We start from the raw sequence: 27776 nt of genomic DNA on the forward strand, positions 1-27776 counted from the left end.
GGTTGTTGTTGCTCGCTTCCATGTTTGTTTTCTGGTCGCTGAGTCAATGTTGTTTCATTCAGGCAGGTTTAAATTACTACAGTGGGCAGAATGGCCGCTCCTGCTAATGACAGCAGCCTGAGACCCCTCCAGAACGCCATGCGACTCGTTAAAGTGGCCATTCAGCTGGATACGGGTAACAGACATAAGGTAAAGCGGTCAGTCCTGCTCACTGACCCGTTAGTTATACAGTCAGTGGTGCCACTCCTCTCTGAGAGAGAGATAAACACTGCGAGGCCACAGCGAATAGATAACCTGACTAGCGTTAACTAATTAATCTAACTAACTTAACTACAGCTCCTAAAGCTGGACTTTAGCCTTTACTACACTGCTGCTGTTTTATCCATTGGTTTTTATGGTAACTTAGTTTAGCCTATAGACTGGACGTTAATTTGATTATACCTATAACATCATAAGACTCATTTAATCGTTGATGTATGACAGTGACACTGTCTGACTGGGATCTTCAATAGGGTTTTGATATATCGAGTTTTTGAGAATTATCGATATATTTTCATATTATATATAAGAAGGCACAGTATCATTTATATCAATATAGACTATGTTGGGGTCATTTTGACTGGGCACCCACATCTTGGCAGAGTAGCCACAGTCCCAAGGCATGGCTCACATACATGTATACTTCTTGTGTGGAGCATTTGAGAGTTTTTATCAGTCAAAGTAGCTCTAGACCACATCTCAAGTCTAACAAGACTGTAGGTATATTAACACTTGACACTAATTAGCTTATGTTTTTGTGTTATTGTTTTGGGTATATTATATTTGTGTACTTTTGATTTGAATAAAGATCAGATCACATTTCATGACATATTTAGTGCGAAAACCCTAAAATTCCAGGCCTATATTGTGTCTATAATATGTGTCTTTTTTTTCTTCATCTTTTTCTTTTAGGATGCATATTGTGAGTATTTGAGAAGTGTCAACTACATCTCACATGCCCTACTTCAGGATGCAGCCTTTAATGGTAAAAAAAAAAAAAAATATATATATATATATATATATATATATATATATATATATATATATATATATATATATATATATATAACAAACAACCATTGGGTTGTTGCTCATTTGATTTGTTTAAATTAAGTTAAATAGTTTTCACACTCATGGACAAAAATAATAATGAAGCACCCCTGATTGCTACAAAACTTTGCATGTGTTTATGTCTCAGACAGTTATGTAAATATGTTTACTGCTTTATGTGGGAAGTTTTACAGACAGGAATTAAGCCTGATCTTGGACTGCACAACATATTAAAAGAAGCTTTTCCATTGTAAGGAAAATATCGTTTCTGACTAGGCTTCATCCTTGCCTGGGAAACTAGTCCTTTATATCACCACTACCTACTACTAAATATGGCAAAGACACTCTTAATTGTTGGTACATTTAAAATGTTGTTTTTTCTATGTCTTTTCTAATTCCTAAAATCTGTCATTCTTTCCTGTGCAGCTGAAGGAGAGATGGAAGCAGTGGAAGTGGAGAAGATGGTGAAGCTAGCTGAGCAGTGTTTAGAAAGGATCAAGTCCTGCATAGGAAAAAGAAATGATGCACCAGATCCTGACCCTCCTGCGTCCTCACTCACACAGACCTACTCTAATGTTCCTCTTTTTGTACCAAATCCTGCACAATTAGGTGAGCCTTTATTTCCAGTAAAAATAAAAATATAAAATATGCGCAAAAACTGAAACAGAATAAAATGTAATATTTGTCCGACTACCCAATATTAAATACTAAACAGGTTTCTCAAGTTTTCATTAATTTTGCCACTTGTTTCCTAATTGCATGAATTAAACAGCCTACATTTTATTACAAGACAATTGTTTTTACTTATTTGACTGAACACTAAAAGTGCTGTTTTGCCCCTTTTGCTGTTGTAATGTTGCCAAATAGTATTTGTTGTATCCCTACTTTACACACAGTAGATACTGTGGAGCATTTATGTAACAGAAATGAAGTGCATTTTCTGATCCTTTTTGTAGTGCTGTCAAATGAATCAGCGATGGAGTCAGAGGCCCAAAGTAAGTCAGGCTCCTTCCTCCAACTGTCTAGACATCGCAGAGTCCTCTCAGAAGGTGAAGGGACAGGATGCCCCTTCCTGCCCCCTGAGGTCTTCCAGAAGCTACAAATTGTGGAGTCACAAGACAGCAAAAGGTGAGTCACTCCTAGTTTCATAACTGTTCCACAAAACAGTGTTTGTGGTACAGAGTCCTCTACATGGAACTGTTGACCAATCCATAACTGTTTAACTTCAACATAAGCAACATAACATCCTTAAAGATAGTGATGTATTTTATTGAATCCGTACACACATACAAAGTAGTTCTAAGAATCCTCTCAGAGCGATGTTTTGTTTTGGAAATTCTGTAAACAAACCTACAAGGATCTTGCCAGAATTATTGATCTCCTTCCTTTAAGTGTAGTGTGTTCATTCTCAGGCACTAAAGAAAGGGTGCCCTCATTATGCAACTTTAGATAAAGGTCAGTCAAAGAGCAACTTCCTAACTTTAAGATAGAGTCTAGAACCTTCTACAGCAGTGGTTCAATCCAAGGTCATATCTCAGAACCCCATAGTCTGCACATTGTTGTGATTTCCCAACTCTTAACACACCTGACCCGGCTGGTTAATTAGTACTAGAGCTCTATCATGAGGATAGAGCTAGATGAATGAATGTCTTGTCATTTATATACATTAACTCTTAAAATAATTATACTTTAAAGTACACAAATGATTGTTTGGCTTTGAATCTTTAAGATGTTTTTTTTTTTATCTAAAACTTGGTGGCCTCAGGCTAATGCTACTTTTCAGCAAACCAAACAAGACTTGAGAATTTTCCACCATGTTTACAGGTTGTGCCACATGACATTTGATGGCATTCACACAGTTTATTAATTACTGTTACTTTGGCAGTGTACTCAAGATTGTTGTTCATTCACAAGATCACAGTTTTTACACTAATATAATACTAGCATTGTCTAATCACAACAAAACGTTTCATAAAGAACCATTTTGATATATTGTACATGATTTGGACAAGGGTGTTGCAAAAAAAAGTCAAGCATTCTTTTGTTAGATTTATTGTCTCTATTGGCAGGAGAAGGCTTTCTACTATAATTTGGAACAGGGTTGTGAGGATTTGAGGATTATTGAGAACAGGATGTTGGATGATCAACACCCCACCTCATCCCAACAAAGTACTACTTCACAGCTCAATTCTACATAGCCTTACATCTCTCTAGCCTACCCCAGAATGTTAAACAACAGAAACTGACATTTAAAATCTCATAAGTCAGCTCTCTGCAGAAAATCAGGCCAAGATGTCCTATTCTTTTTAGCTAGCTTGTTTTAAGGGTATTTTAGTTTGTTTATTTGACCCTTATTTAATCTTTCTTAGAGTGTCTGGATTCTTGTAAGAGTGTAACCATGTGAAGAATAAGGTCCATTTATGGATCAGTGTGCTGTCTGTTAACATATTTGCATAAAACATTTATAAAAAAAAAAAAGGGAAGACTCATATATCTAAGAGCATGTAGTTAAGACACGTTCTATTATTGACATGCGCATGTTGCCTTTTTGTTTTTTTTCTTTTATTTTGTGGTGTGTAACATGGAACTAAGCTTTGCTGCAGATATTTCCTCTGACCATTGACCCAAGAAATTGATTGGTCATGGCTATCAGGTTTGTGAGGGCTGATATGTACAAAATACATGGGAACAAAGTTTTCAGAGCATTATGTGCTTCAATATGTCTGCAAATGTCATTCAATGTTGGCATCCTGTTTTTCCCAGAATAGCACTACACTTTCTAAAAGTGTACAATTGCGGTATACTGTAGATGTTCAGGTTCATGAGTGGTCAGGAGTTCCAGAGAGTGCAGTTGACCTTATTTCCTTTAAAAGAAAATCATGGCAGGCTCCTCAACCAGCGTGCTTGGCATTCTTGAAGGGTTGCTTTACAATGGCAGTGCTGTGTGCCTGGATTTGAGAAGGGGGAAATTTGCCACTTTTTTCTCCATTGAAATAAATACATTACATTACATTACATTTGGCAGATGCTTTTGTCCAAAGCGACTTACAATAATGATGTACAAATAGCTACATAGCTATATGTTTACAAAATTACCATTTAAAAATGCTTATTGGACACTGAATATTTTAATATCCCAAAGCGCAATGCATTTACCTCAGCAATGCTATTCCAATCATCAATTGATTTCTACAGTGCTGTTCTAATCACACATTTAACTACCTAGCTAACTCCCTTAACAGTACAGCTTCAGTCATACCATTTATCTCAGTCGTGCCATTATCACTTATATTTTCAGGTGCCAGACATAAGGTGTATCCCTACTATTGATGTCCTGTTAGAATACAATAGATATTTAATTAAACAACATCACAATTAGATAGAACAAGAGCCTGTTTTAATGTGTAATACAGTATTTATTTTAATGTCTTACAGGGAGTTAACACCTATTGAGGAGGCTTCACGTCTGAACCAGAAACTGAAGGCAAATTATGAGGCACGTCTGGCAAGGCTGGCACCCAGTCAGGCCATACAAAAAACTTCACTAGTAAGTACATCTTTTTAAATAAAATGCTTTAAAACTATTTAAATCTTCAGTTTTCCTTCACTTCTCAGTGCCTTTTGATCTCACCCAGAGGTCTCCAAATGTGCTGACACTTGAAATATTTCCAAAAGTGTGCCATTTCATTTTTGTTGTGAACGCACTTGACACTAATGTGCCCTCACCTTTAATTTCATGCCTTTAAATTAAGCGTGCTCAGCAGATTTTAGTTCTCCCATCTTCCAGAAGTCTTTGGTAAGTTCACAATCCTTGCTTGCGCTCATACAAATGAAGTACCACAGTGATTGAGAGTCTGATGGACAGAGAAGTAACAGTATCAAGTATTGAGTATTGAGACAGTGTACATAATATTATTTGGCAAATATACATTGTGTGGACAAAAGTAGTGGGACATTGTCTCTTTTGTTGTTTCTTCTAAATTCAAGGGTATTCAAACGTTTTTAAAATATTATATATTAACATTATTCCAATGAATATAGTTCCACTGCTCCACAGCTCAGTACTCCTTTAGGCCATGACTAGCATTAGGTATAGATGGGGATAAGGGACAATACAGTACAATAACAGCAGTAGCCTCTTCAGGAGGATCCTGCAGTCTATGCTATGCTCTGCTATTGAAGGATGCTCTTAGTTCATGTAGCTCAAAAATAGTGATACAGCCACTGTTAAGTGACAAAGTTGTGACAAACATTGTGGCTCTAGTTAGTGCTGTGTCAGTACTGTTTGGTTCTAAAACACTACACAGACACCATTGTTTTGCAGATTGGTACACAGCTTCTGTGAAACTAATTTCTTTAAGATTATGTTACTAAAGGAGATATTTGATATTGGCTGGTAATTAGCAAGCTCAGAAGGATCAATATTCATTTTTTGTTTTGATAATGGTTTATATTTTTAATTGCTTCTGAGTGAAAATGTTGCTGTCCTCTTTGGGTCCTTTTGGTGTCCAGTAAACACAGTGTGCATTTAGCAAGCTAAAAATATCCTATCAGAGAGGTTAGCATTTATCTTAATATCTGCAGCCCTCCATAATATAGTCCTCCAGCTTCCTCCAGTTGGTTCTTTTTTCTTTTGTAAATTAGTGTAGTATTAGCTTGTAGCATTTTAACAACTTCCATACATTGCTCTTCTCCCTTTGCATCAACATGTGGATAGCTGCAGTTGATTTTCTTTGGTTCTCCTAGTATTAGCTTTTAATATTTTTAACCTCTCTTACATATTCTCCCAAAGTAATTATTGAGCCATGACTGTTTTGTAACAGTTTTGCAGTTAGGATTTGTTTTGGTGGATAATTGACAAGACATGCATTGAATGAATTTTCGGACTGTTACTTCTGTGTAGTGAACTTCCAGTAAGCAACTATACCAAGATGAATACCCGTAAAAACAGCATGCCTTCATTAGATTAAAATTGGAAATGTTCTTGCTGTGTATGTGTGATTCTATATTCAGTTGGTTATATGTGTATGTGTGGCCAAGTAACTAATTCTTCTCATAGACTCATTACTCCTATTTCATTTCTGCTTGTCATTTAAAAAAAAAAACTATCTAGATGAATTCTTCATCTGGACAGAGTGAATTTGATTATGGTTGGATAAGAGGGATAAACAGATACCATTCCGACACCCTATAGAACATAGCAGATGTACAGCTCTGGGAAAGAATAAGAGACCACTTACAAATGATGAGTTTCTTTGATTTTCCCAAATTGAAAACCTCTGTAATATAATCAAGAGGAAGGTGGATGATCACATTACAAGCCATCAAACCAAGCTGAGCTGCTTAAATTTTTGCACCAGGAGTGGCATAAAGTTATCCAAAAGCAGTGTTTAAGACTGGTGAAGGAGAACATGTCAAGATGCATGAAAAATGTGATAAAAAACAGGATTATTCCACCAAATATTGATTTCTGAACTCTTAAAACTTTATGAATAGGAACTTGTTTTCTTTGCGTTATTTGAAGTCTAAAGGTTTGCATCTTTCTTGTTATTTCAGCCATTTCTCATTTTCTGCAAATAAATGCTCTAAATAACAATATTTTTATTTGTATTATGGGAGTTTATAGAATGAAGTTCTCACCTGTTGTAGGCCCAAACTGTCTGACAGCTTTGCTCTTGCTCGTTGATGAAAGTATGGCATCTAGGCAGCACAGATAGGGCCTTCAAAAACAATTCCTTTGTAGGGAGCTGAGTGAGTATTGGGACAGTGGCTCTGTAGAGTAGGGGGCTGCCGAAACCTTCTCAGGTGACGCCGTTTCCTTCCCATCGATTAGCAGTTGATATACTTAGAGCTAAGGAGGAGCGCAGTGGGAGATTGAGGCGAGGGGGAAGTCATTTAGATCTCTGTAGGCAAGATTTTAATTTCTACACGATAGTTTTTAAGTAACGCTACGGAACTGGGTTCAGAATGGTAAGCTATGTCGCTTAATTTGTCTTTGTGGGAATGGATAAATCTGGCTAATTAAGCTCAGCTTGGATAAAATCGTTTTATCTCTAAAATCACCGACTAGTTTCCACGAGTTCTCCGGAGACGCAGCGACGCTCCGCTGGACCTGCGAGCATATTGGAAAAAACTTAAAACGTTTCTGAAGGTATTATTTATTTTAACATTGTTTAATGTGTTTGTTTGTGTGTGTGTTACGCGGAAAATGTGGTCATTTCAGACATTTTTGTTGATTTATTGCGCTTTAAATTGACGTTGAGTTGGCTTGGCTGTGGTGTTTTCACTCTGTAGTTAGTTAGTAAGTTAGTTAACCTGTGTGAAATATAGGTTAACCAAGTTACATTGAGGTGTTTAGACAGTTGGCCGTAGCGTTACATACAAAAACATAAACTAGCTCTTCTCCTGCTCAGCGAATGTTTCCGTTTGATGGCTTAGATAAAGAGGGTTGCCAGGTCCAACAAAAACAAAATTCAGCTCAAACTCCACCTAAAACCCGCCCTTCAGAAGCTTAACAACTATGAGTAACTTACACGACTTAATATTTTGTTTATATTTTATCTTTTGTTTATTATCGGTATTGCTATTGTAGTTACCTTACAGTCATTAATATTATTGTAACATTAGTGTTTTGTTTTTTTTTGTTTTTTTTTTAACAGTTTTATATCCCATTCAAGGACATTTAATAGTAACATAATTATTAAAAAATATATATTTTTACTTACTCTTTTCTGTTGTTGCCCCTCCTTAACTCTCTCCTCTCCTATTTTAACATTTTTGGTGTCGTCTTGTGATTTCTGGTTACAAGGAAGATTGATTTTAGTGTCGATTTGTACACGTTTGCCCACCGTGTTGAGTAACCTTCAAGGCAACACACATTTTTTTTGTGTTTTTTTTGGCGGCCGCGGTAATTTTTAAACGTAGCCCATAAAACACCACCTGCCACCCCTGAACGTTCAAAAAAAGCCCCATTTGGCGGCAAACCGCGAACCTATGAATTAGCCTATCTGTTCTACCAGCTAGGGCTGTACGATACTTCAAAATTTGGTATTGATCCAATACCAACTAAATACAGGGCCAGTATTGTCAATACCGATACCAATACTGATACATTTTACTACTACCATCTACTTTTCTGTATGGGAGAGCAATTTATCATAATCTATTAAGTGAATGCATCATCAATATACAAATTTGAATGAAAACCTAAATCACTTTCATGATTATTTAATTATTTTGTAAATTTTCCTTTAATTATCCTTTAATTTGATTCCTTTAATTATGTTTATCATGTTTATGATGATAATAAAACACAGGACAAAGTTTTCAGGCAAATGCTTTTTTTTTATTAAGTATCTAAGAAATGTTTATAGAAAACTTTTGGGTTGTAATCTGCATTTGCAATCGGGAGGCTGAAACTTAAGTATCAATTTCATCATACAAGTATCACTAATACCCAATACCAACGTTAGTATCGATACTATCGATATTTTAAATCAATCCGCCCACCCCTACTACCAGCAGAAACAACATAACCAAGATACACCTAAAGCTGGGTATTCTAGTTTAACCCTTTCAGACCCTGCATTCATTACAACGGACATATATGTATATATATATATGTGTGTGTGTGTGTATATAAATATATATATATATGTATATATATATATACATATATATATATATATATATATATATATATATATATATATATATATATATATATATATATATATATATATATATATATAATAATGATAATACTACTACTAATAATAATAATAATAATTATTCTATATTTTCTTTATATAATTATTTTTAAATGATTGTTGCGCATAACACCTTTTGGGAGCTGTTTTCCATCAGAACATCAGAATAGACCATGAACCAGTCAATGACCAAGTTTATAAAGTAATGAAAGTAGCTTGGTGCCATTCACTGCAAAAACACTGGAAAAACTGAAGTACTAGATAGAGCCTTTGAGGGAAAGTAACAACTATTTCTTTTTTTTTTTTACTAATTTAGTGTGATTTAGAACACGTTTTAATCTTTTTTTCTTAATGTTTAGGGATGGTTTATGAAATAAAAAGGTCAGCACAAAATATAAAATATTACACTAGGGCTTCCAATGCAATAAAAAAAAATATTTTATAGTAAATATTAGTCTCCTTTTCTGTGCATTACAGACAGAAATCAGCGTTTTTCATTAATTGTTTTGTTTTCCGTCACTTGAGATAATTCAGGTCTGAAAAGGTTAAGGTGGTGGACCTGTTAGGTCATGATAGTGTGAGTGTGTGTTTGTGTGTGTGAGTGAGAGAATGTTTGCGCTGTCTTGTGTTATCATTAGCCTGTCTCTCCTCACCTGATGGAGAAAGTGTTTATCCCATAATAAGCCATGAATTGTTTTCCATTGATTTAGTTACTGCTTACTCCTGTTCATGGCTAGGTAGAGATATATTTAGTAGTTATCTGCTAGCTCCTACGTATATAGCTACTAATCTGTGTGATGGCACCCGTTTGGTTTGATGTAATAATGTGTAAATCAGACTTTAGTAGACACTGACTCCAGTTGCACCCAGCCAGTGGATAGCAAATGTGGTGTTCTTGATTGACATGCTGATCAATAAATTGCATCATACTGGTTAACCAACCTTTATTTTGGTCAGGAAGACTTGCTGTAAGACCAGAAAAAAACATGAATGAATGGACTAGGTTGATATTACTTAAGTTGAATTTAGGTTAATGAATAAATCATATCAGTAATGTCTGACAGACTCATAAACGGACTTTTTTTCTTGATAAAAGTTTCTCACATGAACAGTAGGTTTTTAATTTGTTTTTTTTTCTGTTTTTTTTTTCTCTGTCTTGTCACACTGTAAAGTGTGATTTTACACATTATAAGGCTTTTCTCACACGAGCTACTTTGTCCCCTCCTGCTCTAAATAGTAGCGGTATTGATCTTCTGCCTGCACTGATTAAGAGGAGACTGTGGTGAAAGTAAACAATGGGTAAATTAGCTGGTTAATGCATAAATATTTAGATTTAGATTAAGTGTCAAAAGATTACTATTGGAAAATCATTCAAAATAATATATTTTTTTTACTTATTTATATTGCTTTATTTATATGCTCAACATCGAACAGTGCTACAAAAAATAAATTATAAAAAGCAAAAACCAAAGATCCATCTAAATTACAAAAAAAAGCCCAAGCTGTTTTAAAGGTTCAAAGAGTCGCTGAGTATTAGCCTTCTTTAATTAAGTATATTATTTTTAGCTAAAGCTGTTGAAACGTAAGTGATTAAACCAGTACTTTAAATTTACTATGTGGGTGTTGGAACACATTAAAAAAGGTGTTTGCCTCAGTTTTGATATGCCCTAATATTCATGGGCACATTTTTAGATAATGTTTGATGTATGTTGCTTAAGCTCTGTATGTCTAATTTATCTTTTTTTTCCACACCATTCAGACCCTCTCTCTGCAGAGACAGATGATGGAGAACCTAATCATTGCCAGAGCCAGACAAGATGCTGTATCCTTTCTGTTGTTTCTTTATTTTAAGCATGTGTGTTTTATCCTTTCCTAATGCATGAGTGCATAAACAAACTTTAATTCAAACTACAAATTTTGGAGTCAAATATGTTGGCATATATTTTTTCGGTGTCTCAGTCACACAGTGTAACTTTTGCAGAGGTGAAATAGAATTGGCTGTTATTCTCATTCTCAATGAGACAAATATTCTCATTGCATGTTCATATCCAAATAAAGTCCATAAATATACATATGCATTCAAAATCATATAGTGGAAAGTCTATGATTCTTCAGTCCATTTTCAAAGCTCTTAACAGTCCCTTATTCAAAAGCACATACAAACATCTGCTTGACCTTCTGTGCAACAGCTCAGATATGTTGACTTGAGTTTTCAACATTGCCTTATATAACCAGAGAAGTGCATAATCCTGCTCTTTTTAGCCATCAACTGAATGTGAGCTTAGGTGCTTTGTAAGAAAATTATATTTGGCAGTTTCCCTTTATAAGGGAGGATGAAACTTTTTTTTGCCCAGATCATACATTTTATATGTAAAATATAAAATATGAGACGTTACTTAAATAGTTAAAACTTTGTTGGAAAAGTGTCAAATTGCTTGCCATGATGACCTAAGTAATTTCTTTGTTTTTATTTGTGTCAATTTTTTATCACAAAATTGCTTTGTGGTAGCCAGTTTTAGAACCCATGTAATTTAAAAGATTTTATTAACTCTGACTGATATATTGAACAAAGGACATAAGAAAGTTCTTTTGTCTCATTTTATGTTAAAACAAGTCTGTCAACTGTTAGATGTGTTCCTAAATGCTTGAAGCTCCAAAGAAAGATGGAAGAGAGGAGACTCCGACTGCAAGAACAAGCAAACAGGTGAGGAAATTATGTAATTATGTAGTAATTTCAGGAATTTTAGAAGTGAATAAAGATTGGTGGCACCTGCAGCTAGATAGCAGTGTTGTCCACTGTTTTAATTTAATTAAAAGTTATTTTTTCTTTTATTCAGATTTTATACATTATAGTGTATTTCTAATATTATGACAGTTTATTTTTATTTCATTTAAACAAGTGCAATATATCACCTATCTTACTGTTGCTCTATATTTTGCAATTGAATTGTATATTAGTGATCGTGTAGTCCTCTGCATTCATATGTCATCAGTATGATTCTTATTTTAAATACATAACAGGACCGTTGTAATTGTTTGTCTTTCCTGGAATGAGATTGAAAAACAAACATGGCTAATTGCAGATCTTCATGTTTTGTTACAGGAGGTTTTCATCTACTGGAACTATAACCCCTGAGGAACAAGAGCAAAGGGTTCTCTATGCTAATATACTGGAATATGACCAAGATCACGTGAGTTTGTGTGATTATGATTCTAATATAATTTTGTATCAAGATTAGCCTGATAATGGTAATACGTTACAGTACTGAAAGCTTTTTTATATTTTATTCTTAAGGATTGGCCTAAAATTTGGAAAACTAACCTGAAAAAGAACCCAAACGATCCAACGTTGGTTTCAGGCCTTGTCACCTATCTCCTGAGGTATGAGAAAACGGCAGTATTCTTTATAATATTTGATTAGTAAGACAAAAGAGTCAGTTAATAATTCAGTACACTCTTAAAATTAAAGTTTCTACAAATAGTTCTGCTGCAGATTAGTTTCAATATTTTGTCCCTGTTCTCCAGCTGTCCTGATCATCCAGTTATGAAGTTGCTGAAAAAGCTCCAGTATCAAGTGTACAACAGGCTGTATCCCATAGTCAGCCAGTATGCACCCCTCAGCCCAGTGCCTGGTCACTCTATGTCCTTAAAACCCTCCCGCAGTGCCCAGAGCCTGCTTTTCTCAGACAGCCCTAAGGGACGGCAAAAATCTGGCCTGGTCCACAGTGTGTCTGATGCATCCATCTCACTCTCACTGCTTCACGACCTCAATGCCACTGACACAGAACCCGAGTTGGAATCAGAGGAGCCCCCAACTCCTGCCCCTCCTGATCGAGAAAACTCTTTTGAGGATCTGGAGCAGTTTCTGACTCAGCTGGACTGGACTCCAGGACTCGGTGCTGATGAAACACTCTCAGACGTGACCTGTGACTCAACCTATGGGGACTTGGACTGTCACATTCAGGACCTCGAGGAACGAGCTCTCAAGGAACACCTTAAAGCAATAGTCAAAGATATTCATAATTCTATAGGTGAGTAAGCACTCTTAAGACCAGAGTTAGCTGTTAGCCATCTACATTAACATCTGCAGTCTCTAAGCTTAACTAGCATTGGGCCGGCAGCTGCATTCTGGCATTGTGAAGATAATAATAACTATCTCAAGTTAACAACAGCCATAATTCACATCGAATATCAAACCACAGATCCTACCCACTCTAACCAGCACTAAGAAATCAATCTGTTATTAAAAAACTGTGATTAATTCAGCTCGGAAATACCCTTAGCGTCGCCGGTTAGCAGCTACGAGCTTTGCTACGTGTCAAAATAAAAGTCTCTTGCGCAACCAGTGCAAAGAATTAGTCTAGAGCCCTGTATTTAATATTTAACATATTAAATATTTAACCTTTTTTTATTTAATAAAAAAAATTATATTTAATTTGGAAGAAAACTATTGTGTTTTTATATAAAATGTGTTCAAAAATGACTTTGGAACACATTTACATTAAATGCATTTGTGTATACTCTTCAAAGAGCTGTGTGGTCTGTTTCAGCCTCATTATGTAACCTTAATAATAGTACAAATAATAAACTAAAAGAGCCCTTTTATCTGTAATTGAATCGGTATCGGCAGTTTTATATCGGCAAGTGTAAAGCTGAAAAAAGTGGATCGTCCCATCACTAGTTTTCAATTTAATCAAAAATACTCATATACCTAACCTAATTAGGGATACACCAAGTTCTTAGACATGCATGCTGCTTTAGAAGTTCTCTGTTGAATCAATTTTGCAAGCTTTATAAATTCACTGACTCACAAAATATTGGCCCAACTTCTCGAAGCAAAAATGCTGATCCAGGGTCAGTTAGTGTTTACTGAAATCGATTAGAAAGCTGATAAAAGTTGATCTTAGATGCTTGATAAATGAGGCTCATTGGCACGTTTAAGCAACCGTCTTAGGATCTGAAAATAATAGTAATCGATGCCCAGAAAGAAGGGAAAGACAATGGAATGCAATGCATTTTCAGCCTCAATTTTCTACAGTTGAGAATATTGACAAAATAAGGACAAATTCAGGGAAAAAATCATCTGTACGCTTTCTGTATACTGAAAAGCAATTTAAAGGTCACCATATAACGTGCTAACTAACTAACAACTAGCAGAAAAAAGTTGGCTCTGTCAGTAGATGTGGCACACTGCTCCACTGTCAGTTTGTGTTCTTGCATAATGAGATGGCAACTGCATTTCAATTAAAAAAAAATCCTTTCCAACTTTGAAACCATTTGCCATTTGGCCAAGTGCACACTCAAATTTGCATACATAATATGATATTATACTTAGTTTTTCTAAGGTTTGACACCATGCACCAGCAAAAGATTTCTGCCAGGTAGTGTCAGTGAATTGCTTACTGTATTAACATTCAGTAGTAGTCTTATGTAGTTTTAACTCTACATTGTGATTGCTGGTTTGTTCTTGGATGTCCTCTACAGTTTTAATAAAGTGATGTTCATATAGAAACCTCATATTTTACACCCCTACTGCTCCTCACACTCAGTCTTTGCATTTCTCTTTAATTTTAATTTCTTCTGCATCTGTTTCTGAATTAATGTAAAAAACATCTAACTATTCTAAACATCTAACGACTATTTCAAAATATATTGAATATACTAATTAATTCCCTCCTTTTCATTATGTTTTAGATCGTCTGTTATCTCTGTGCCTGTTGTCCTTTGAATGTCTCAACACTGCAAGTTCTAAAGACCATTGTGTGGCCTGCATAGAGGAGGTCTTCTTTACGCCAATCTGGAGCCCTCTTCTGGCACTATTTAGGTATTACATATTTTGTAAGGGATACTAAACCTCAACACTTTCTGTATATAGACTGGATTTTTTTTACTGCGTTCAGGTCATAATTATTGTCAAGGTGCACATAGCAATAAAATGAATAAGCAGTGCAAGTTAGGTGTACTCCAAAAGACTGAAAAACAGCATCCATGATTCACAGCAAACTGCCAGATGTTATGTATAATAGTCAATTAACTGAACACCGTAATGGAACTGAATAAAGGACATAAATTTGGCATATAAAATGAAATATTACTTAAAAAAAAACAATTACACAGTTGTTAACAGTTTATCTGAGTCTAAAGCTGAAGTGTCTTCCCGAGTGTAGACAGCAGATGTCACCCTTATCCTAGAAGTACATACACAGACACTGCATATCTGTATTGGTAGATAAAATAATTTTAACATTTTATTTTAGAATGAACTACAAATAAGCAGGCATTTTAATACATTTATCACTAGGCTTCTATTTAGCCTTACATGCACTTTTTTGATTGAAAGTATATGTAACCCCTTCCCATCTTTCTCTTCTGTTTAGGAGAGTGCACAGAGAGAGAGAGCTGGCTTTTGAGCACAGCGTTCAGCTTTACCATAATGCATCACCTGGTGATGTTGGTGTTGCAGCCAAACTGTACCCTAAAGACTCTGCTCTCCTTCATGGTTCCTACCCCTACGAGTCAGCAGTGCAGGAACTAAAATTGCTATGTAGAGACTACTGTCCACAAAGAAAACTGGAATGCATTGGTAAGATCTGGTAGAACAAGTAATACATTTGCCCTAAGAAAGCGTTTCTCAGTCTTGGTCATTTTAGAGGATTCAATGTTTTAACATGCCCACTACAATTCTAAAAGGACATGCTAATAAGCTAAATGGATAAAGGTGTTTGGAGAAGTGAAGGCAAAAACAGCATGATTGCATCTGTACCTTGTAGCACTGGGGTCCCAGGTTCAAGTCTCAATCTGGGTGGTCCATGGTCTCCCCATCACTGTGTGGGTTTCCTCTGGGGATTCTAGTTTCCTCCCTCCAAGTCCAGGACTGAGAAACACTGTATTTAGCCCATTTGGATCATCTTCTAGGTTTGCTGGATGGTTTGGTTATAGTGCAGGGCTGATTTAGTGAATAATTGTGTAAAACCCTTGTTTTTTTTTGTAGTGAGAACATTAAGGCTCATCTGTGCCTGTGCAGAGCACTACCGGCTCCTTCAAGGGAACGATCAGTCACCCAAAACTGCAGCCATGTAAGTCTTCTTGGCACACTGGCACAATAAAAAACGCTCATCTTTGTCTTTGGGTTGCAGTTAAAAAAGCACATGGATTTAAGTTACTTGGTGTGGAAGTTTGAGATTAAGGGTGACCTCCTGCTTGTCCCCCTAGCCCTCTGTCAGACCTCATCAGACCTCATGAAGGCCAACGCTCAGCGGGAAGCCCGCCTTGGCCCTCAGACCCCAGCGGGACGCTTAAAGCTGGCCAGCCCACTAAGTGGGTCGCCCTGTCTGGAATACGCTAGGGTCTTGATATGGCGCCAGGCGAAAGTGAGACAGTGCTGCAAGAGTGGTCTTAGAATTAGCCTGTTAACTGATAGGAGAGAAGAGAGAATCAGATTATGTATGATATTGCTGTGAATTTCGTGTGTGAGAGATTCTGTTTACCAAGTGGCATAAAATGGTCTAAAAATATAAAAATATTCCACACTATATTTCGCACTGTAAGGCATGCTTAAAATCCTTTAATTTTTAAAAAATCGACAGTGCAGCTTATAAACCGGTGCATCCTATGTGTGTATTCTATCAGTCAGGTTGTAAGGAGCAATAAAGCCACTCCACTGAAGGACTGTGTTATAAGGGAGTTTCAGTGAAGTTTTTCTCCAGCACTGAGGCTGGACCAGAATTAGCATTAGCCGCTAACTGCAGTGCTACCTCTTTTCGCCATTCAGAGGGGAGTATATTGGACTGTAGTCTGCATGTTTACTGTGTTAAAACAAGCTATGTGGGACGAACTGCAAGCTGATAGCGCTCTGGCTTACCGGAACACTCAGGGTTCCTTAGTGTAGCGCTTTTGCATTTACTAAGCTTAGCGCTGTTGTTAACCATGGCTAGCGCTGCTGCTAACTGTAGTATTGAAAATATTGGAAATCTAAGCTTTCTGTAAATAAATGGATATAAACAGTTTTCAGGAGATAAATCTGTGTAGATTACTGTGCAACACATTTGTTCCTTACTATTGTCACTTAAAATGCGCCTTATGATCTGGTGCGCCATATATATGAAAATAGGTAAAATACGGTAAATAAAATATATAATCCCAGTCACCGGGTTAAGTGGTTGGCTGGTGGGCCATTGCTGTATCTTTTAATTGACAAAGGCCTAGCTCTAACACATGATGTCACTGTGGTTGTCTGCTTCAGTGTTTGGGCCTGTCTAAAATTTACTGGAAGAAAGTGTTGCTGATGTGGTTGTGGTTGCGCCTGTTGTTGTTTTTGTTGTGCTATGACTCTTTGTCCTAGTTACTGATATGTAAAATGTTTTAATGCGTGTTTACAGAAGTGTTACTGAAGTGAAATGCTATTACAGCCAGTACAATGATAAAAATAATAATGACATAATTCCTTCCAGTAACTTTTATACAGCCCCTACATCTAAAGTGGCATGTAAGAACAATTATGGCATGGAAAAAGTCAAATCTTCTTACAAAAATAGTGTAATACATTCTCAGTTCAGTGTTTGTGCTGTGGTTGTAGTCCGTAGCAAAGACAGTATATGTGGTATTAATGTCAGATATAAGATTGTGGTACATGTTTCTTACATGTGAGATTCAGTTACAAGTTTGCATGGCTTTATGTTCCATGAATGGTAGTAACTATTTTTCAACCTGTAGAGTTCTTCGCAAATACGGTAGCCATACCAAATTAGAAAATGGAAATAGAATTTTTTTTTTCTATGAACTGTTCATGAAAATGAAGTCAAATTGTATCAGTGATTTAAAATGTTTTTGAAATAATGCTGGTCTCATATGGCCAGAGATGACCAGCAGTGTTGCAAAGATGGTCAAGTAAACAGATTTGCCTATAAGGAATTTGCTTGTATATAGCAGATCTTTGATGCACAACATCACTGGGGGAGAAGGGGGGAGCAGTGAGAGTCTACCACTACTATGGCTTAAAAAAAAGCCTGACATAAGAGGTAACACTACAATATGACTTAAAATAAATTTGTCATATAAATTATTTTGCTCCATATAAATTATTGTGTCGTTTTACTTATTCAACCAAAAACACTGAAAGTGTGTGTCTTTGGAAATTTGGCTTGCCAAACAAAATTGGTCCCTGTTTGCAATGATATTAATGTAAAAAATAACTCAATACTACAAATTAACTGTAAAATTTTTCCGTGTGCTGGGTTTGTTACCTGGAGTAACACGGTTAACAAGCGTGCCAAGCAGGCTTTTGCTGCTATAAATGCTCTGTACGGTATGTAATTGCCCTTTGTTTGTTTTTGTTTGGGTGTCTGTCTGAACTTAGCTCTCTGCTCGATGTTGGTGGAGATATATCGGTCTGTTTTATCACATCTAGATTGTAAAGTCTGCTCGGCTGCCGCAGTGGGATTTTTGTGTTTTCCTCAAGGACCTCTCTAACCACTGTAATGAGGAGAGTAAAAGTGTGAGCTCACGCGAGCTTCCTGTTAATTGAAAACCACTTTGGTGAAGGAAGTTTGTAAACTAGTGTTATCACTGCCCTAAACACTGGGAGTCCTCGGACTGCACTTATCTGTTCCAGTCCTCTATCTTAGTCCTACATATGTCACTCCTCTTCCATCTCATCCAGCATTATTTCAATATGCATGCAACAGTCCAATAAAACATTTTAGTTTTGCTTACAGGTTTACCAACTTGTTAAACAGTCACTTTAAACCAATAATTTAAATGTTGCAGCATCATTCTGATGACAGCTGCAAACTGAGGAGGTGTGGTTGATGTGGTGCTGTGGATAACACCACTACACCAGTATGAGCCCTTGGGCAAGACTCCTAACACTACATTGGCCCACCTCTGTAACAGTAATAACCTTGTTAGTCGCTCTGGATAAGAGCGTCAGGTAAATGCTATAAATTAATTGTAATGTAATGAGGAGAATCATCACAGAAATATTCAGGTTTCTATCTAAAACCACACTGATAAAAAAATTTTTAGACATTTTTTTTGTTACTTACAGGGCATTAGGTTCATGTCTGTGTGCCCGTGTCTGCTCGGATCACTGCTTGTGGTACAGTGTGATGCTGGTGACGCACATCCGTGGCATTGTGGAGCTCCATAGTTGCAGCTGAAGTGGCAGTGGTGTATTTCGGAGTGCTCCAGAGCATAGTGGCCGCTGGCAGCTCTTGTGCAACGAATCAAAGCTTTAAAAAAGTTCAGATCTTCAGAAGTTCAGTTCTTTTTTTAATTTCTGGGAATCAGTCTTTCATTTAGCAGTAGATGAAGAAAATTCTGGGTCATATATTTGTTATTCCCTGGAGCTGTGTGCGGCTGTGGCCCATAATGAGCATGGTTTGGACTGAATGAAAACACTGAATCAGAGGCTTTTCAAGCTTGGTCCTTGAAACTTGGCTTATAAAAATCTTTAATTGTGATGTGGTATTAGATATCAGGGCGGGCTGTTGGCCTTTTCCTAGGTATTTGATCCATAGGTTGATATGCAGTTCATTGTTTTAAGTTTAGTTTGTGTTTGATTGTGAGGGGAGTATGAATTTGCTCATGCATGCCTGCACATTTACAATTCAGCAATTCTAATCCTTTCTTTTGCCTGTACTGTTCTATTGTTTTTTGTCTCGCCCTTACACACATTTACCCACTGTTACTGTTTCCCTTGGAACAACGGTTATTTCCGCTTTCCATTATTTTTTCTGTTCTTTTTGTTGGTCTTCAAAGACAAGTGGGGGGGTCACTTGACCTCATTGCTCTTTATCTGAGCTGACAATTATCTCTTGGGTTTAGTTTTTTCCTTCTTTCTCTCTCTTTTCCAAACCACGTCCCCTGGCCTTTATATGACATTATTGATATCTTGCCTTTTTACCTGCAGATTTGTTTTACTCTGCTTTTAGACCTTGTTTCACATCTGTAAAATATTTAATGTCTAAAATATTAATGTCTAAATTGGGGTTGGTTGTGCCCTACCCATTTTCTTCATACCATCTTCAAAATTTCTTCCATTGTGTACAGTATTACTGTGGCCCCAGAGGTCTTCAGGAATAATCCTACATTTATGTCACTTTCGTGCCATCTCATCCAGCATTATTTCAGTATGCATGTAACGATCAAATACAAAACATCTAGTAGGCTTATAGACGTAGCAACTAGGTGAACCGCCATTTTAAATCAATTAAATGCTACATCAGTCTGACTACAACTGCAAACTGAAGAGAATCATGTCAAAGTCAAAGTGGTTTTTATTGTCATTTCAGCTATATACAGAGTACACAGTGAAACGAAACAACGTTCCTCCAGGGACCATGGTGCACATAAACACAGTGTAGACAGAACAATAGTGCAACAGTACAAAAGTGCAGACAGACAATACAACACAATACAGACAAAGAATAATAAATAACAAGACAGTGTGCAAATTATGCAGTGTGCAAAAAGTGTGCAAAAAAGACCAGTGAGGTAGTAATTACCTCTATTACACAGTGTGCAATAGAGTCCAGTGACTCTTTTTTTTTCCATATTGTTGACCACCCTTTATTACCACCATATTTCATCACCCAGGCCTTGTTCTCAAAATGCATTGTGGGTTACTAAGTAAATCCAATTTTACACACATCTATAATACTAACAAGTATATAGTTATAGAGCCACATTCCATGTTTTAGCTAACTCTGGCTCAAATCACACACCTTTTATAAGGAGTGTAAATTTAAAAATACTGGCTTCCTTTCGAAATACAGTGAAAGTGTTTCTACTTTTCAGCTGTAGAATAAATGCTTTTTTATTTTGCCTACTGTACATATTCTGTTCACGACCTGTCTCTTTAAATAAAGCTTCTGGCAAGACCAAACAGGTAGATGAATGTTTGCAGCTTGCTTGTCTTGTAGTAGTGCTGTAAGGTAATAGTTTAATAGGTCCAGAACTATTAGGCATTTGCCGTGGCTCCACTCTGTGAAGTGAGTTGCGGTGTCCGCCGCTCCCTCACCTCGGTGAAAGATATCCAATGTCCTTTGGGCCTGCAAGAAAGGGGACACCCAACTGCTTTCTCACGCAAGCAGCCCTCACTCCGAGTGAGTAGCGTGTGAATGTCTGTGCTTTTTGCCAAGATTGGTGTCTCGGAGGAAACGGTATTAAGGCTGATGCATGAATGCACCCTCAATAATGCAAATGAACTGTGTTGTCCTTTCTGGACGTGAGGGAAAAAAAAAATCTGTGGAAAGACTTATCTGATTGCTCTTTTTTTTCCTGTTTCTCACAGTGGAGCTGATGACCTGTTGCCCATCCTCTCCTACGTGGCCCTCCGTAGTGAGCAGCCTCAGCTGGTCTCTGAGTGTGCTGCGCTGGAAGAGTTCATCCATGAGGGGTGGGTCTCTGATATGTAGCACCCACAAACCTTTCCTTAGCCTGTGTTCTGCTGCTCTTGCGAGTTTAACAAGAGTATATTTACCAATAGGGAGGCTAATTATTAATGAATATAACTGTATTATGTAGTACATTATGAACTCCAAGTGGCTCTAGTGGCATTTACATTTGTAAAAGAGAACAATGTTTTACAGCATGAAATGATGGAATGTACATGCATCCAGCAATGATTTTAATTTAATTTAATACTTATACTAACATGAAAGTACTATATAATGTGCTATAGTGGCATGGTGCCAACGCATGTAGTGTGACTGCATCCCATCTACATGGGCCTGAGGTAATGGGTTAAATTTCTTTCATTGGTTGTGGTCCACCAGTAGCTATGGACCAATCACAAGCCTAAGTCAATTAATGACTGCAGGACTAGCAAAATAATTATGATTTCCTTAAAGAATGTGCTTTAAAGAAGCATACTTTTACTCTCTTCTCTACTATTTAATTAAGTATATGTAGTGAAAATACTACTTAAATTGCTTTAGACTGTGTTGTTCAAGATGGGATGTTTGTGATTCGTCCGAAATTTACAGTTCTAAAATTTAATCTGCACTTTTTTTGTTGTTTTTTGTTTAATGTGATTTTTTTTTAATGGTCAAGACTACATAGGTTCTTTGTCAGTTTAAATTTATTTTCATTTAATGGCGTTTATTGGTGTCCTTTTTATGTAACTAGTTTTTGCTTAGTATAAGCAAACAAGACCTCCAGATTCCCTTCACTTGCATGTTATTCTTGTGCTGCAACCAGCAGAATGTTCTCTAAACCTTCCTTTACCGTTCACTTTACCTGATATTGCTTGATCTTAAACTCTTTGCTGCCAGATCAGCTAGATAGAGCTATTCTTTAGGAAAGGAATAGATCTAGTCTACCATCAGTAGTTTGCTTACCAAGCTCTAAAATAAAACTATTATCGGTAAAAACTAGATCTTGTATTTAGTGACAAAAGTGACGGTAGAATGAAATGAATACTTGGTCACTGACTGAAATAGGTCTTAACCTTTTGTTATTATTATTTTTTTTTTCTGCTGCTCTTGTACATGCATCTTTCACCTCACCCCTCATGTCGGGTGCCACGGTGCTGTTGCGTGTCTACTGAAACCACAGCCTAGAGTTCTGTTTATCTGTGTTAAAACCACCCTTTTTTACAGGCTGGTTAGATTGGCAGTGATGGAGGAATGTCGGGATATTCTGGTCTGGATTTTTCCCCTCTATAAAAATACAAATAAAATCCCTCTAGATGTTTATGTAACTCTGTGGTTTGGAAAAGGGCTGAGGATAAAGCAGCTGGAACTTCTCGGAGCGTGCTGCATGCTACAGGAGAGCTACCCATGTGGTGTCTCCTAATTACTTAAGCTGTAATGATTTTTACAGTTCACACATGTTCTTTTGAATGAGTGTAATATTGACACATTCATGTCCAGGTAAATTGCTTGTTTGATTACCACCCCTTCTGCCTCTCACTCGTAACCCCCGCTCACTCCCTGAAGTGTAAGCGTACGCTAGAGTCTTAGCAGTCTGTAGTTCATGAGTTCTTTTATTGTTACATGCACTTTTACATTTTTACACAGTCCTCAGGTATATGCTTAACTCATTTAACAGTACCTAAAGCTATATATGTTCTGCTTTTTTAGTATGATTAAGAGATTCAGCTTTAAAGAGTGTATTTGTGTTCGCAGGTATCTAATTGGAGAGGAGGGGTACTGCCTAACCTCAATGCAGAGCGCACTGACGTATGTGGAGTCACTTCACTTGGGTGGAGGTTTGCAGCAGGCTGCCAAACTCACCTGAGGGGGGTAAGATCAGTGCCCTTGCTACATCACCAATGCTTCTTTACAATGGTCAAACTGTATTTTGTTAGTTTTGCGTATTTTGTGTAATTTTTCCGCTTTTATATTCATTCTGTCATTCTCTAATTTATGCTTTTTTCTTGTAATGATCATTTGAAAACTTTAAGCCAAGTATGTAACTGCAGGAGGATATTCTGCGGCCTACAGTGTTAGCTGGCTGACTATCTAACAGCTCATCATCAAAAAAAACACCCAAATGCCATTGTTGAGCAGAGTTCTTTTGACCTTCACAATATGTTACTGAAGGAATTGTTTTAGGTGTTTAAAACAGAAAAGCAATTCTCATTTTAGTTAAACAAGGAGTCCCTTGAAATGTTAAATATTAAGAGTTTTAGTAAGTGTAAATGCCTGTGAATTAACATTTTATTGTTGTACTCTCATTAGCACGTCATCTGTTTGTCAGTTTAATCATGTAGTTTTACAACTTTCAAAAGACATTTCATTTCAGACAAAAGAAGCACAAAAGGGCTCTTTGGTCAGACAGAGAGGATGGAGTCATATGGTGGCTCCCTTGGGATCGTAACAAAGTATAGAACTCCTAATTCTACCCGACACCATCATCCCGCCTTATCAAAACTCTCTGTGACACAATTATCCCATTTTATCCAAACATTTAACTTTGCAGTGAGTGCTATCTGTAGAGCTGTCATTTATACTTTCATACCCACTGGTGAGACACACTCCTCTGGTCCACATTTCTCCTACACTAACTGTTTAGCCAGAGTGTCTCTATCCATCTCGCTCACAGAGCTGCTCACATTGAATGGTCCACTTTTCCTGTTGCTGTGGAAAGGACTGTAGGACTGTAGGCCTGGTTCTTGATTGGCCGCCAGTTTAGGGGTTTTGTTTGTTTGTTTTATTCTCCATTTTCTTTTTTTTTATTTATTTTATTATTGGGTAATAGCTTAATATTATTTTATCACTTAAGCCACATTTATACAAAATTACATAATTGGATGTTTTACACCACCTTCTGGAGTGACTTATGAGTCTTGGGTGCGATTACATGTCTTTTTTTTATGAGGCTTGTCCTTAATCAAGATATAATCCAGGTATAAATGGGGTCTTTTTGGTGTCCCACAAGGTTTTATTTTAGGGTTTGTGAGGGTGTAAGGGTGAAGAACCAAAATATAGACCTGCACACAATTTTGAGTGGTGAAAGTCTATTTAAGTCTGTTTATTTTATATATATATATATATATATATATTTTTTTTTTATATATATATATATATAAATGTATTTCAAGTAGATGTGGTCTCCATTTTTCTTCTTAGTTGTTCTTGGCTTATTTTTGTTTGTTAATAAATGGAGTTTAGTACAAATTATAGATGAGACTTTACTTTTTGTTTATTTATTTATTAGGTCTTATTTAATTATTTTCATATTAATGTATTAATTTAATTAAACTAGTCATGTCTTGTGTAAGCTTAGTTGGAAAACTTACTTCAGTCTCCTTTTTTAAAGTTACTTTCTACAAAAATATGTTTTTGTTTGGTCCAATTTTCATGTAATCTTAGTAAAAGGTAAATTACAACTGCCAGAGTATGGCAAACAATATGAAAAACAGCAAAATATGAGGATTTATATAGAGGTTTATTTTTTGTAATGCTTTCTGTGAAGTTTAAGTGAGATTAAGTATTGTCTGTTTAAGCTGTCTGTATGACTGGTCTGTTTTTTTTTTTTTTTTTTTGTTTTTTTTTTTAACAGTGGTATGGAGATGCATGTTCTTCAGACTACATTCTCCTCTACTGGTCTTTCAGCCCAAGGAACTACCTACTTCAGAGTTCTGTAAAAGCATGCCCATCCATCTTGTGTTGAGCTGGGACTGTGGAGGAGGTTGCACAGAGTGACCCTGGAGCTGACTGGGCCCAAAACCGTCATAGCCTGGTGAGCTCCGGGTCCTGCTGCGTTGGAGAGCTCGGTCCCAAACCACTGCAAAAAAGACTGCTCGGGTTAGTGGAGTGGAATGAAATCGATGTTATGAGGGAATTGGTCAGGGCGGTTGTCGCATTTAATGGAGACATGGAGTGAAATCAAATGGCGTGCCTAATTTTTATTCGGTTCCCCCTCTTTTTTTTTATTTCTTTATAATGCCATTGTCCTGAATGTTTTACTGTGAGTGAATGGAGGGCAAAAGCACTGCATACATGCCATTTTAAAATAAACTAGGTTCATTTAGATGTGTTCTCAGGAAGGATAATATATTTGCAGCAGAGTAGTGTGTCAATAAATTATGAGCAAAGAGAGAGTAAGGTTTAATTTTAAAAAATCATTTTCAGCAATTTTATGTACTTATATACTTTAAAGACTGTAACACCATCTACTATGGGTATTGCGATGGAGAGAACAAAGAACAGACTGGGACTTTATTGTTACATAATTGTTTCTACTACATTTTTTCCCAAAGTCATATTTTGCACTTTGTTTTGTGTTTTCACTTTGCCCTACTTCCTTGTACCTGAGCCAGAACTTAATGAGCATTGTTAACGCTTAATTACGAGATATGCCTAGAGTGTGTGGTTTCCAGGACTAACTTCAGGAAACCCCTGTTAAACTTTTTTACAAGATTGAGTAATCTGATCCTAAAGGAGCTCCTTCAATTTTTTCTTTCATTCTCACAATTTGATTTGATGACTCATTAAAGCCAATAATGCATTCTTAAGCATAGGTTGAAGAAAGACTTGATGGTTGGAACAAGAGAAGTGTGTGTTTGTGCCTAGGCCTGTCATGATAACTATTTTTGTGTGGATGATCTCTTGTTCCAGAAATAATTGTGATAAACAGTATTGTACAGTACAAGACAATTTTATGCCAGTAATATATAATGATTAGAAAATAATACAGTAAGGCAGCTGCACCATTATAGATAGTAATGAACTGTTCATAGTTGAGAATATTCAGAATGTGCAATTGGGGGAAAAAAATTAAACCTTCTAAGTTTAAATCAACGTACTGACTCTTATTTTCTTTATTGGCACGCTTCTTAAAATTACTGTACAAAAGGTTGATAATTGAATTATCCTGACAGGCTTATTGGTGCCAGCCTATGCTTCATCCTAAACTGAAATCTATGAGTTCAACAAGCAGTTTAGAACGTTACCTGTATTATGCATTTTTAAAAAAATATTTGAAGGTGCTCCAAATGTACGTTTAGGCAATGGTGTCGTAGAACAACATTCATAAAGAGAATTTCCATAAAGAACCATGTTCATAATGGAGGTGTGTGCTTGACTTAACGTAAAAGGCTCTTCACACTCAACAATCTTTTTTACAAACATAATTCTTGATGAAAGCAAACCTTCTAATAATATTGTTTACTATTTCAAAAATGTAAAATTTAGCAAAGCAGCATTGCCAGTCACAAAAAAGAGCGTTAAAAGCTATTCAGGCTCCAGAGAGGTTGAGAATATTAATTGGCCCAAGGGCGACACCATAACACTTTTTCCTGATATGTTCAAGATGTTTTTTTTTTTTTTTTTTTTTTTTTAAGTGCAGATTAATGTTTAAATATGTTTATATGGTTTTACTCACAATAACAGTGCAATTTGATGTTTAAATATGTTTATATAGTTTTACTCTTAATTTATGAAAGGAAATAGATTAAATAGAAAAATATATGGGCTGGAGAAAAAAATCTCAATGTTAAAGAAATGTTAATATTAGTGTACCATCGGCAATGCTATCAATAATAAGTGATTGAGAAAAATACTGTAGAACTATGTATGTGTATATAAATATATAAATATGTATCTATTTATGTATCCACTAATGTGACGTTGTATTTCGTCTAGACCACTACAGAGGCTGCTGTCTGGAATGTTGCATGAATGTTTGCTTTATTGCTACTGATGACCTTTTTAATGTGAGGATGAGTGAGAGCGTGTGTTGGATTTTCTAATAATAAAGATATTAAATAACATTTAACTTGAACTGTTGTTTGTTAACAGGAGTTTATTTTCTATGACATTCCATACTAAATCAATTATCGTTAATGTGGAGTGTTGGACTGATTGATTGTACAATTCCTCTCAGCCTTTGGACTGTAGCTTTACATGGCCGGACACTTTGTGGGTGAGTTGCTGTGGATCCTGAACACTTCCACCTTTCAATAAAAAGTAGCAACTAATTCAGCCCTGTTGAAAAATCCAGCTCTTGCACAGTTGGTCTTTAATGATTAAGTTAGTTGATAGTCTGGTCATCCAGACAGAAACATATCCTATACTGGTAAGTCTGATGGTAACCCACTGTTGAGCAGTTGTATATTGCATTTGCTCATTTTTTTCATGCTGGTCAACCAGTGTAGTTTTGCTTAGACATGCTGGTTATCTAGCTTGGTCAGCTTGAAAACATCGCTTTTGCTAATCAACTTTTAAGCTGGTCCATTAATTATAAAGATTAATGTTAAAAAAAATAATAATAATAATATTGAGATGTATTCTAAAGAACTTATGCTGCAATAAATTCATCAGGCTAAGTGCTGCCACTATGATTGCAGGCATGCAGCTTGCCATCAGCTGCCAGAGTCCTGAGGGTGCTTTTCCACCATTCACGAACGGTGCAAAAGCACAGGTTCTCATCCAGAAAAGTATGTGCTGTTCTGGCCCCACAGTCTTGCTGGTCTGGACCCAGGGAACCTGTGACACGAGTGGGCAAAGGGCCATAAACTGAAAAAGCTCA

General features: G+C 36.4%; 1 protein-coding gene across 2 annotated transcripts; it reads left to right on the forward strand.

Annotated features, from left to right (window-relative positions):
- On the forward strand, positions 1–27018 carry vps9d1 (VPS9 domain containing 1). Of its 2 annotated transcripts, XM_007250516.4 has the most exons (16): positions 1–189; positions 952–1024; positions 1516–1698; positions 2046–2217; positions 4525–4636; positions 10558–10620; positions 11450–11502; positions 11902–11989; positions 12094–12179; positions 12324–12829; positions 14493–14622; positions 15176–15381; positions 15790–15874; positions 21091–21195; positions 22928–23044; positions 24807–27018. In XM_007250516.4, exons 1-15 carry the CDS (start codon positions 91–93, stop codon positions 23037–23039), a joined length of 2073 nt encoding a protein of 690 aa, XP_007250578.3. In that variant the 5' UTR covers positions 1–90; the 3' UTR covers positions 23040–23044; positions 24807–27018. The 2 variants fall into 2 exon arrangements, with proteins under 2 accessions (XP_007250578.3, XP_049339481.1); XM_049483524.1 differs by lacking the exon at positions 21091–21195.
- Positions 27019–27776: the final 758 nt, after the last annotated feature.

Source organism: Astyanax mexicanus, chromosome 9, assembly GCF_023375975.1.
Source record: "Astyanax mexicanus isolate ESR-SI-001 chromosome 9, AstMex3_surface, whole genome shotgun sequence".
NCBI classification, from domain to species: Eukaryota; Metazoa; Chordata; class Actinopteri; order Characiformes; family Acestrorhamphidae; genus Astyanax; species Astyanax mexicanus.

Coding starts and splice junctions, on each gene's coding strand:
- vps9d1 (XM_007250516.4), top strand. CDS start 91: ATGGCCGCTCCTGCTAATGACAGCAGCCTGAGACCCCTCCAGAACGCC. Junction 2,218..4,524: donor GAGTCACAAGACAGCAAAAG/GTGAGTCACTCC, acceptor AATGTCTTACAG/GGAGTTAACACCTATTGAGG. Junction 14,623..15,175: donor CCTCTTCTGGCACTATTTAG/GTATTACATATT, acceptor TCTTCTGTTTAG/GAGAGTGCACAGAGAGAGAG.